Source organism: Lolium perenne, chromosome 3 (genome assembly GCF_019359855.2).
Source record: "Lolium perenne isolate Kyuss_39 chromosome 3, Kyuss_2.0, whole genome shotgun sequence".
Lineage (NCBI taxonomy): Eukaryota > Viridiplantae > Streptophyta > Magnoliopsida > Poales > Poaceae > Lolium > Lolium perenne.
Genome location: NC_067246.2, coordinates 280,296,539 through 280,308,508, shown reverse-complemented (window position 1 = coordinate 280,308,508; position 11,970 = coordinate 280,296,539). Strand labels below are relative to the sequence as shown.

At 44.4% G+C, this 11,970-nt stretch overlaps 1 protein-coding gene and 1 pseudogene across 1 annotated transcript; one reads left to right on the top strand and one right to left on the bottom strand.

The window, feature by feature from the left end:
• Positions 1–2,973: 2,973 nt before the first annotated feature.
• Positions 2,974–4,172, top strand: LOC127338683 (acidic endochitinase-like). Its single transcript, XM_051364708.1, has one exon. The coding sequence runs from the start codon at positions 3,064–3,066 to the stop codon at positions 3,967–3,969; it is 906 nt and encodes a 301-aa protein (XP_051220668.1). The 5' UTR covers positions 2,974–3,063; the 3' UTR covers positions 3,970–4,172.
• Positions 4,173–4,896: 724 nt separating this feature from the next.
• LOC127344353 (protein SUPPRESSOR OF GENE SILENCING 3 homolog) lies at positions 4,897–9,922 on the bottom strand (annotated as a pseudogene).
• Between the last annotated feature and the right edge of the window lie 2,048 nt (positions 9,923–11,970).

Genomic DNA, 11,970 nt, shown 5'->3' with positions numbered 1-11,970 from the left:
TCCTCTAATTGATTATGCAATAACATAGCCCTGTTGTTTGTATGATCATGGACTAGATCAAATAAAATGGCTATGTAGTCATTTCTATAGCATTTTAAAGTGGAATTCAAACTCAACCCCAATATGAGAATTACCTCTCATTTAAATTTTGATCCTAAGTACTAATAACCAGGGGGAATGACTTAGGCTAATGAACCCTTGAGAATTACTACTTAGAGATTTTAATTCATTTAAATGTTAAGTTTTAAAACTATGTGAAGTATAGCACCTCAATTAAATTGAACTCACATATAATAGATATGAAATGTTGACTTTGGGTCAACCTATATTTCATACCTTATTACTATATGAAGAGATTAAATCTTAATAAGAGGAAATGAAAAGGAATGAATTCTTTTAAAGACCTACATACCAAATTTAAGAAATAGGAATAATGAGAGGAAATTATTTTCTTTCTAATAAAGACAAATCCAATAATCCCCCATGCCATGTTTGATTGATGATAGGACTAGTGTGTGAACTATTTTGAGTGCCTCTAGTTTAGCATGTGAGCTTGGTTTAGTATTTATACCTCGTATTCGTATATAGACGCTAGTAACGAGGAATACCAAGAAGAGGAGGGCTACTCTCAGGAAGAAGAAGAGAACTTCGATAACTACCCAGCTCAAGGCAAGCTAACCCTTGCTAAACACAAGTGCTTAGCTCTACAAGAGCAAAGGCACCATCACACTTTACTTTTATGTATTACCTATCCCATGTTTTTACTTACAACTGCTTTTGCTTATTTATTTCAAAGTACCCTTTTTATTTATGATTCCCTTGTCTAGATTAGAACAAGAGTATCAAAGTTAGCCTAAGCAAATAAAGCTAGATAGCACCCCTTTCACATAGTGGCTAGTGCTAAGCAATTAAAAATTGACTACTCTAGATGGGAACATTTGTGAAGTGGTTTGAAGTGAAAGATTTTGAAGGTGAATATGACCAAGAGAAGATGGTGATTTTTGACAAAATAGATGATTGAGTTTGAATGCGATACCTTTCCAATGATACAAGTACCCCCACAATACCTGATTATGGGTAGGGCTTAACTAGAAACTTGTGTATTTTAGTATGGGTTCCCTCTGAACCAACATCATAGGGGTTACGCTGCGGCTGCCTCCGTTACTTGTGGATTGATGTTGAAATAAGGTGAATATACGGCCCAAGCCCTGTGCGATTCCCGGGTTGAGTGCGGTTTCCACCGGGAGGCCAAGCTCATGGGGAGAGGTGCTCATACTAGCATATATAAGTGAAAGGTTTCGATTGATGATCCGCGTACTGTGTTACGATGATTCGAGGTTACCCTCGACGGATGTAATCAAAAGTTGTGGCACAAGAGTACAACCTCTGCAGAGTGTTAAACCTATTCGAATAGCCGTGTCCACGGTTACGGACGCTTGGAAAGGCCATACTATCTCCGTTATCATTAAAATGTTTTGGTTCTAGAAATGAATGGTGGTTTGAAAGGTGACATTATGGTGATCCATAATGAGTTGTGGGAATGACACTAATGTTCCCACTTGAGTTAGTCCAGCACATGATTTAGGCTTTACCAAAGATTTATGAAACTAAAACTTAGCTTTATGCAAATAAACCTAGAGCTTAGCACCCCCTTACACTTAATGAGTATTTATCTTAGAATTAGTTTGCGAGTACTTTAAAAGTACTCATGGCTTGCCCTGGCTATTCAAATGCCAGACTATGAAGGAGAGCACCAGTATCAGGATGAAGGGCAACAGGACGTCTACGATAACTAGGATCGTCTTCTAACGTCAAGCGTTGCCTGTGGAATAGATCGTCCACTACTACTTCGCTTCCGCTACTATTTGTGATGTTGAACAATATATTCGTGTAATATTGGATCATGTGATCTATGGTTGTAAGACAATATGTGTTGTAATAAATGATGACTCTATGCTACTTACTATTATGTCTCGCAAAAACATTATTCCTGGGATTGCGATGTACGGCATAATAGGCATCTGGACTTAAAAATCCGGGTGTTGACAGTAATGCTGACAATAAATGAGGAAACTCATCCGTGCACTTGGGCACTAGTGTGCACGACGGGGACGAGGCCCAACGACGACGCGCGCAACCCTTTTTTTTTCTCAATTGAGAGTGTGCCAGGTAGACACTCAGCAAAGGTGCAGTCGCATGCAAGAATGTGTCTTAGCCGTGTGCGTCCGATAGACACCCGGCAAAGTTGCCCGCCGTTAACGTTCATGAGCCGGCAGTCATCTTTTCTTTGCCAAGTATCGAAATAAAACACGCGGCAAAGATTTTGCCGAGTATCCGGTGAAATTACACTCGGCCAAAAAAAAAAATGTTTGCCAACGAAATCCTTACCGAGCGACTTTGTTGAGTGCTTTTAGGCCTTTACCTTGTAATTTTGGTAGTAGGTAGAGATCTTTTTTCCGGCAGTGGCCCATCGCCGAGGTCGCTTTCAACCCGGGTTAATAGTAAAACTAGCTGCACTGCGTGCCGCAACAAACGATCCACAACTGTATAAGACTAGTGAACAAAAAACACAACTGTATAAGACTTTGTATATGCGTTCTGCCAGCTGGGACTCTGCTGAATGCTGAGACATCGAACAAAGGAGAAGGCGTAATTGTTTGTTGACGTTCTAGTTTAATATACGGTGCAGTGTTTGTGATTTGAAGGCGCTCTGCTTTACTAGTCTTTGATGAACCGTTGATCAGTCCGAGTAACTTAATCATGCTCCAGGAACCTAGTCCGCTGCAAGAAATGTTTCCGTCCCTAAGCTTTACTTAACCGCAACCACTCGGTAATTTCAGAGCGGACGTGGGACGGCACGGAAGCTAGTAAAAAAACTGCATCCAGGATCGTACCACACTTTGACGCTTCACCACTATAAAACGAAAACGCATCTATTATGCAATCTCCACATCACAGCTCAAAATACGGGGCACTCCTCACTGCCTGAGCTTTCTCTCTCCACTGTACCCAGTAGTACTGGAGTATCTAGCGCAGCTAGGCACGGTCCGATCCATCCCAGCTATGGCAAGCAGATGCAGATCCCTGACTCCCTTCCAGCTCACTGCCACCCTCTTCGTGGCGCTCCTCGCTACGTGCCATGCCGGCAGCATCGCCGTCTACTGGGGCCAGAACGACGGCGAGGCTTCGCTAGCCGAGACGTGCGCGTCCGGGAACTACGAGTTCGTCATCCTCGCTTTCCTCCCCAAGTTCGGCAAAGGCCAGAGGCCGCAGCTGGACCTCGGCAGCCACTGCGACGCATCGTCAGGTGGCTGTAAAAGCCAGAGCAAGGACATCAAGTCGTGCCAGAGCGGCGGCGTCAAGGTCCTGCTCTCCATCGGCGGCGGCGACGGAAGCTACGGACTATCGTCTCCCGGTGACGCGCGACAGGTCGCCATGTACCTCTGGAACAACTACCTGGGAGGCACCTCGTCGTCCCGCCCCCTCGGCGACGCCGTGCTCGACGGCATCGACTTCGACATCGAGCTCGGCGGCACCAAGTTCTGGAACAATCTCGCGAGTGACCTCAAGAAATTGGGCAACAACATCGACGCCGACAAGCACGTGCTGCTAAGCGCGGCGCCGCAGTGCCCGTTCCCTGACGAGTGGGACGGTGGCGCGATCAACACGGGGCTGTTCGATTACGTGTGGGTGCAGTTCTATAACAATCCGGAGTGCCAGTTCAACGCGGGGCGCCAGGCATTCATGGACGCATGGAAGAGGTGGGAGTCGGTGCCGGCGGGGAAGATCTTCCTAGGACTGCCGGCCTCCAAGGACGCGGCGGGCACCGGATTCGTGCCCGCCGGCGTGCTCACGTCGCGCGTGCTGCCGCTTATCAAGGGCTCGCCCAAGTACGGCGGCGTCATGCTGTGGTCCAAGTTCTACGACGACCGCACGGGCTACAGCTCCGCCATCAAGAGCCACGTCTGAGTCCATGCAACGTTCATCTGGCCGGCGATGTGTTGCAGCTTGCCTGTGTATATATTTGTGTAAGTAGAATGTTGTCTGGTCTTTTTTTTTATCTTCGTGGTTGTATATATTCTGTGTCCTTGTCTCGGTGTTTCGGAGACATGCATGTTTATGTCTTTTGTATGTGCATATTTTATTATTTTTACATTTCAAAACTCTTAATTACTTGATTCTTTTATAATTAATAGTTGGAGATTTTCAAATTTTATTTTGTACGGTACTCATTCTATGAATCTGCTTAGGTGCCGGTTCCATAATTATCAAGTATATGGGGCATCTATTTCAGTGGCCTTCTCTTTTCCACTACAAATTATTAATTCGTTCATTACTGTCCAGAGCACATAATTTCCACTGTATGTCCAAAACTGTCAATCACCCCTGTTATGTTATCAATCTTTTTCTACTGTATTACTTTTCAGTTGGTGGTGCACTTTTACATTATCCAGTTTTTTTTTTTTTTTTTGTCTAACTGGAGATTGAGATGAGTTCACAGAATCACCCAGTTCATTCAGTCGATGGCTCATTAACCAGACACCTTGCCAAAATGGTCAATCAGTTATTTAGTCCGATCTATGAAAGTCGTTGATCATCTGATTCATCCATCAAACGTGAGTATTGGTGAATACACTTGTATGAGGAGGTGGTTCATCAAACACGACGGAAACTGTCTGCTTCTCTGGCTGAATGCATCAATTGACTGCAGAATGTCATGGAAATGACTGTTCTTGTCTTAAAATCCTAGCATGTAGTGTCCGCTCATATTTTATCGTACTAGTAAAGTCTCAACCAACCTATATTGTAGTACATATGTAAGTCTCGATCATGAACGGACAGAAAAAGCCAGAAGCATTGGAGGAATTGCTTTCGAGGCAGAGCAAGATGAGAAGAGAACCTGGATAGTGGATATGCTTAAAAACGGATTTCGAAGCAATTATTAGATGATGGTAACAAATGCTACCGATACACTCAACACTCCACTGGTTCAGGTCTCCTGATCATTGACATACATATAGGGTTCAGGTTTTATGAGCATCACGAGTTGGAGGCCTGGAAGGTGTCTGGCTTGTGTTTCTCCATCAGAGCCGTGAGAGCAGCATCGAGCTCCTTCTCGAGCTCCGCCTTCTTCTTCTCGTGCGCTTTTATCAGTTCATCTCTTTCAGCCTTGAAGTCCTCCACGTCCTTGACATGGCAATCTATGAAACGCTGTGCTTGTTCCTTCCTGCAAAGGATAAAATAGTATGATTATGTAAAAGTAGATAGCATTTCACTATTTCGGGGTAAGTTGGAGAAGACAAGTACATGACATGGTTAATCTAGAGAATACTTGATTCAATCATATCTCATGTCGCAGAACGACACATAATCATCCAACTGAGTGCCAGTTACCCACCTTAGCCTGCAGTTTTCGCTAGTCCCAGAATCAACATCACATTGTCTAGCCTTTGCACGCTCCTCCTGAAGCAACTTTTCAGATTCAGCACGCTCCTCCTGCAGCAACTTCTCAAATTTAGCACTCTCCACTTGCAGTAACTCATCAAATTCAGCTTCTTTCTCCTCCATGGCCTTCTGAATGTTTTCTATCTGATCAAAGAAAAATTTCTCCTGCGAATGCATCTGCAAATATAGAAACACAAGGTGAGAAAAGGGAGTAAATGAAATCAAACTGGAGCCACCAGCAAATTTCTTTAAACTGTTGAATATGCCTTTCAGAATTGCAGTCACTGAAATGCACATAAATCATTAAGCAAGCATTACCTCTTCCTCATGCTCTGAGTGCTTCTCTCCGACTCTATCAATGAGGACTTTTTTCTCTGCCATAATCTCTCGATATTTCTGGGCCAAATCACAAAACGATTCTTCTACAGATTTTTTGTATTGCTCTGTCTTAACCATCCTGTTCTTCATCAAATGCAGCTGCTGATTTTCTTCGCTCATTTGTTTCATTTGTAGCACTACCATCTCATTATGAGACCTCATATCATATTTTAGACGACTCTTTCCTGAAAAATATAATAAACTAGTTATCCAAAACTATAGTGCAACAGGCAATGTATCTGCTATGAAAATAATGTAATACTTCAGGTCCTATCCAGTAGATGCATAACAGGTTGTGTGGTGATGCATTTTATTTTGAGAATATTTTGGACTTTACTAAACTTGCAGGACACATTCATATAAATAGTCTCCAAATGGGAGATGATCAATAATACAATAGAACAAAACATTTATTCGCAACATGTGTGGTTGATGCATATTGTTATGAAAAATATTAAAACAAAAGTAAGGCATAGAGAAGCATTCGGCCAAATGTTTGATTGACGTCGGTTCCTGCACAAACAGGTGGTGCATTGATCTAAATAATAATTAAGTACACTAGTGAGTAGGATTTTAATTAACTAATAGGCATGTTGTACACTTCTTCAAATATACTCTCATTGATTCACATATTGCCAAATTGCCAATATGAAACCTAAAATAAATATCGCAAGAATTAGACTATGTTTTCATGCCAAGATAGGGAAGAACACATCATTTCATTCGCATCAACTATCGTTGGTCTCAGAGAATTTAGCCAACAAAAGCTCAGAAACAAAAGGTATTTACTGAATGAGCAATTGCACGGAAGCCAAAGCACCTAATGCATGAAAAAAGGTTAAACGTTAATACCCTGGCAATGCTTATTGAAATCTTCCATATCTTCTTTTTTGGCTAAGAAACCATATAATTGCCTTTTGCCACCTGGTAAGAATCGAGGCATTTTTTTCTGCCATGCATCCCTGTCTGTATTTTGACTTACGAAGTGCTTGTGCAGATGTTCTGCATGCATATAACCCACAGCTGAGCTTTCAAATATTAGCACACTCATGCCACGGTGCCCACCTGGACCATAGGAATGGCGTGCTTTGGTTGGATCATATTCACTGAAATAATCAAGTAGTTCTGGGTTGCCCATGCCTATCCACTAGAGACCATCAAAGAATAGAAGGATCAGAATAGAATAAACAACATTGTAGAAATCTTGAAAGATTTAAAAATGCTCCTTTGGCTTTCTGGGGAAAATGGAATCTATTAATCAGTCAAATGATGCCCGCAGCATTGATTTCATCATCAAGCCCTTTTAAAGATGCACTTATACAAATGCTACCAATCAAACACATACGCATGAACTGATTCACCTACTATACCATGTGTCCATGTCAACACAGTACTGTAGAAAGACGAATTTGTATTAAGCGAGAAGTTCACGTCCTACCATGAATCGATGTAAAAATGATATTGAAATCAAGCTAAGGGATAGACAACTCATGAACAGCGGCCATGCCAAGAAGAGTACGAATAATGGTAATAAGAGCCACATGTGCAAGAAGAGAACGAAAGACTCTAAAAAGATTGAGAAGAATATGCAAAGAAACATAATAGTTTTGTTCTTTAATCTTTAGTTTTGTCAAAATTGAATACGAAATTTTAGATATCAAATAAAAAATAGCAGAGAGATGCATAACATAGAAAGAAAAAAACATCAACTACTAGTAGACAAGGTTGAAGATACAACACTAAAAATAAAGGAGAAGTGTTAGCTGAAGGCAGAAACTACATCACCTTGTCAGCATCATCTTTTTCCAATAAGGTGTTCATGACAATAACCATTGGTGGCCACACTATCTCACGATCAGTGACTCCTCTCAACCCTGCCCATTTCCCAAACTGCTCGCCAGATGGGACCATTGTAGTTCCCCTGCCGGACATCTCATCTTCTAGCAATGCTGCCAATTCTCTGTGGAGTTTAACCCTTCTAGAGCCCTTTGTACTAGCATGTGTCACCAAAGATTGTAGCCCTTTGAACCAGTCAATTGCCCCAGGACCGTTTTTGCATGCTGGACAATGCCATTGCTTATTCGGCTCAAGTACTTGTTCCACAGTTAAGGAATTGATCTCTTCAAAAAGCTTTTGAACCACTTGTTCATTTTCCGGGTCTTAAAACTTTTTGCACTTGCATCAGAGTCATACTCATCACTCATATCATCGTCTGACGAATCCTCAACATCAGAACTGTCAATTTCAGGGTCAAAACTAGATGAGGGAACATTGACCTTGTTGCTTTCCGGACCAGATGGTCGAGACCTCCACTTCCAACCATTTGCCAGAGGTGGAGTCACAACATAGTTTGGTACTGCTTTCCTTTCTGGTTCTCTTGAATTTGTTTGTGATGGTGGCTTGGGATTGTCTCTGGCAGTAGGCCTACGATCAGAAGGTACAGTAGAGTTGTTCCACGGAGGACATGAAGAACCTTCATTGCGATTCCAAGCTTGCCGTGCTATAGCAGGTGAAGCATTTGATGAGGAACTCACTGGTGCCCTTTGTCCCCGACCAGCTGCTTGCCCTGGTGTCTTGATCCAACTACCCCCTGTATGCAGGACATGATTACGCATGGTTAGATAGAGCAATCAAAACATATGTTTTCGCGTACGGCAAGTAGATATCAACAATTGAAAAATGTTGTAGACAACAAGTGAGAAAGATGATGACTATAATAATTGTTAATCAAAGTTCTATGATGGGAGCAAGGTACATGAATCAGGCTGCAGACTTACATGCAGAAAAAGCTGCAAACATTCACGGCAGTACAGCAACCATACTTATCACAGTAGTGAAAGTGAAAATTAAAAGGCCATGCAAGCTTCAATTGTTGACTGATACAGGTATCTAAGGGTTCATAAAAAAAATATGTATCTCACTGTAAGGTGGTATCTGGTTGGAAGCCGAAGTAGGGCTTGGCAAGAACTACCCAGTTAAGCTAGTTTTAAGTTTCTAATCGCAAGTTGTGGCAAGAATCCTTAGGGAAGGTTGTTTTTAGCAGCAATTTTCTTGGACACAACCAAGACGGTTATTTTTTATAAGCTTTAGCATACTTAGGCCAGCTGGTGATGAATCAAAGATACGCTAGTCAGTAACTGGTAATGCATGAGTATGATATAAGATAAAACAAGATAGTATGAATAAAACAGGGGAACAAGAAAGCAAACAGTTCACAATCTGTATACCATACAGTGGTATTGAGCCTAAATTAAGCAACAGCATATATATAATGTGTATGTGTTCGAGAAAAAAATAGCAAGGGCCGAATGAGTATGATACTGTCCGATTTCGAACTTCCAATTCACTAGAGCTTACAAATTTTCAGATTAGTATAGTACCGAAAGAAAGACAGGCAATTCTTTATTTCTTTTGCAATTTACCAGGCAAAAAGAAGAACCTGCATTCTGGTAGTTTGCCCAAACCAGGCAAAAACCAGGACTAGATCATTTTTACATACACTTGAAATGCAATTAACGAATTGTTAATATGGCTCAAAGGGTACAGTAGGATCAAGTACAGCGAGTCTTACACAGACAGGGTAACGAATCGTTCTGAGAAGTAGGATCGCAGCCGTAAGAACTCTGAATTAATAAATACATGATTGGAAAGTACAGATGACACTCTCTTAGTTTTACGAATTTCATTTACAGTACCTACACGAAGCAGCATTACCCCCTCCTCGGCGCTCACGAAAGAACCGATCCCGGAAGCAACGAAACCCAGGAACACGAATCCGCAACTGAAGAAAAAAGAAGTAACTGGGAGGACGATACGGGTAAAAGAACCCTTACCTCTTCCACGAGCAGCCATTGCGGCGAAATCGCCGTTGCCAGGAAGCCTGCCGCCGCCGCGGCGATTGGTGGCCATCGCGAGGGTCTCCGCGGCTCGCGGCGTGGGTTTATGGGGGAGAGGGAGAGGAGGATGAGGCGAGCTTTAAAGGAAGAGGAGGAGTGGGCACCCTGACGGTTGGGGCGTGCGCACCGCCGCCCCACCAACGGCCGCTTCGCATCCCGGCGACTGGTGGTGGTGGGGACGAGAGGCACGTCCAAGATTTCAGTTAGCGGCGCAACCTCTCTACTATACCCGTGCCCGCACGGCCGCACCCTTACACATTTGATTTGGCTTTACACTAAACTAATTTATACTCCTGAACCGTATTTGTCATATTCTAGACTTTCCAGTAGATTGATGACTTGGGAAGTTTTGGTGATTTCTCATTTATCTAAGACTACTTATAGTAGAAGTAACATAAGTAGTAAGAGCATCTTCACCGGCGTGTCTGTGTCCTAAATAGTCGCCGGCAGGGCGACGGCACTGTCGTATGGGGGCGTCAGTACCGCGTCCTCCATTGAGGGAGCTGCTCCCACACCGGCGCCCCCTATACGGCAGCCCCGGTAGATGATTTGAATTAAAACTCAAACAAAAGTATAGAAATTTGAATAGGTTTTCGAATATAAAGTTTGGGGGCCACCAAATTCGAATAGGTTTTCGAATATGAAGTTTGGGACAACATACGGCCACCGAATCGCCGTCTAGTCCGGCTGCAAAAAACAACTTCGGCTTCCAGGCCAAATGATCAGATGAACGGGGTCAGGGGCGGCTCAACCTCGACGACGTCCTCATCGTCGGCGAGCCCCGACGGCAACTCCATCGCTGCAACCGCATCCACGGTCGTCGGGGGAGGCATGAACGTCGACGGTGCGGGGGGAGGCATGAACGTTCACGGTGCCCACAGAGCCATGAACGTTCACGGTGCCTGCAGAGCCATGAACGTCGAGGGTGCCGGGGGAGTCATGGACGCCGATGCAGCTCACCCCACCAGCACCTCTTGGCCGATGCGCTCGCGGTACATCTCGTGCCACGCCCTCGCCAATGGGTCCATCTTCTCCGTGTCGGCCATCAAGATCTTTGATTCTTGAGACATCTTAGCCAACGAAAGTTGTGTCGCTTCGTTGGTGGCCTTCATGGCGGCGGCGTGAGCTTCCATCTTCGCCGCCTCCACCTTCTCCCTCTCCAACTCGATCTTCATGTCTTGCTTCTCTAGTATTGCCTTCCACACGACGGTGGCCCTATCCGCCACTTCCTTGTTCTCCAATGAGAAGGAGGATATCATCTTCTCGAGGGAGGCGTCCATGGCGGCCAATGCCGGCGTCGCATTCCTCTCGACTTTGGCCTTCTTGTTGCCAATGGGGCACCCGGTGGAGGCGCCTGCTGGATCGACCGGCCCATCTTCCCCAACGTTGTCCTTGTTGAGAGTGTGGCGGATGGCGTCCCATTTTTTGCAACCTTGTAGTTTGTTGAAGCAATGCATGAAGGGGAAATCTTTGTCCTCGTTTTGGTTCTTGTACATCTTGAGGGCATCGAGTATCTAACAATACATGATTCATTAATAAGATATAGAACAATATGGACATCATCAAATCGATACACTATGATGCATTATGAAATAGACATCACGAGATGGACATAGATCATACTGAATCCACCATCGTCCTGCCACTCTCCTTCCGGATCTTAACCTTCTCATAGTAGCCATGGAACTTGCTACACGCCGCATTGATGATGTTCCAACGGTGGGAGAGGGCGCCCTCGTTCCGGATCATGTTGATGGTGGCGTACTCACCACAGTTCTTCTTCTCGTTGAATGAATCAAGGATGCGCTTGTAGTACTTGCCGGAGGATTGATTGGTGCCGGTGATGGGGCAAAAGCTCACTTGTTCATCGTCGTCATCGTGGTCACACTCGTGTCAACGTCGATCAGCTCCTCCTGGATCTCCTCCTCCTCACCTTCGTCCTCGTCAGCCTCTTCTTCATACTCGTCGACGGGGGGTTCATAGGCGTGGCCATGACGTATGAAGCCGGTGAGGATCTAGGCGCCACCAGAAATCTACGCAACAAGTTACCTACTTTGAGTCACCGGTGGTGTCTACAATGCACATAACACATAAAAAGAAAGGAAACTCACCTCGGGGTCACCCATGGACACGCCGGACGCGCTACCGAACACCTGGTGGGCGATCCTGCTCTCGGCAGCGAAGAGGTGGCGGGAGAGGCCGGTGTCATCTGTCACGTGGCCGTCTGTGCTTCCCGGGCGGCTGCTGCTGG

Coding starts and splice junctions, on each gene's coding strand:
- LOC127338683 (XM_051364708.1), top strand. CDS start 3,064: ATGGCAAGCAGATGCAGATCCCTGACTCCCTTCCAGCTCACTGCCACC.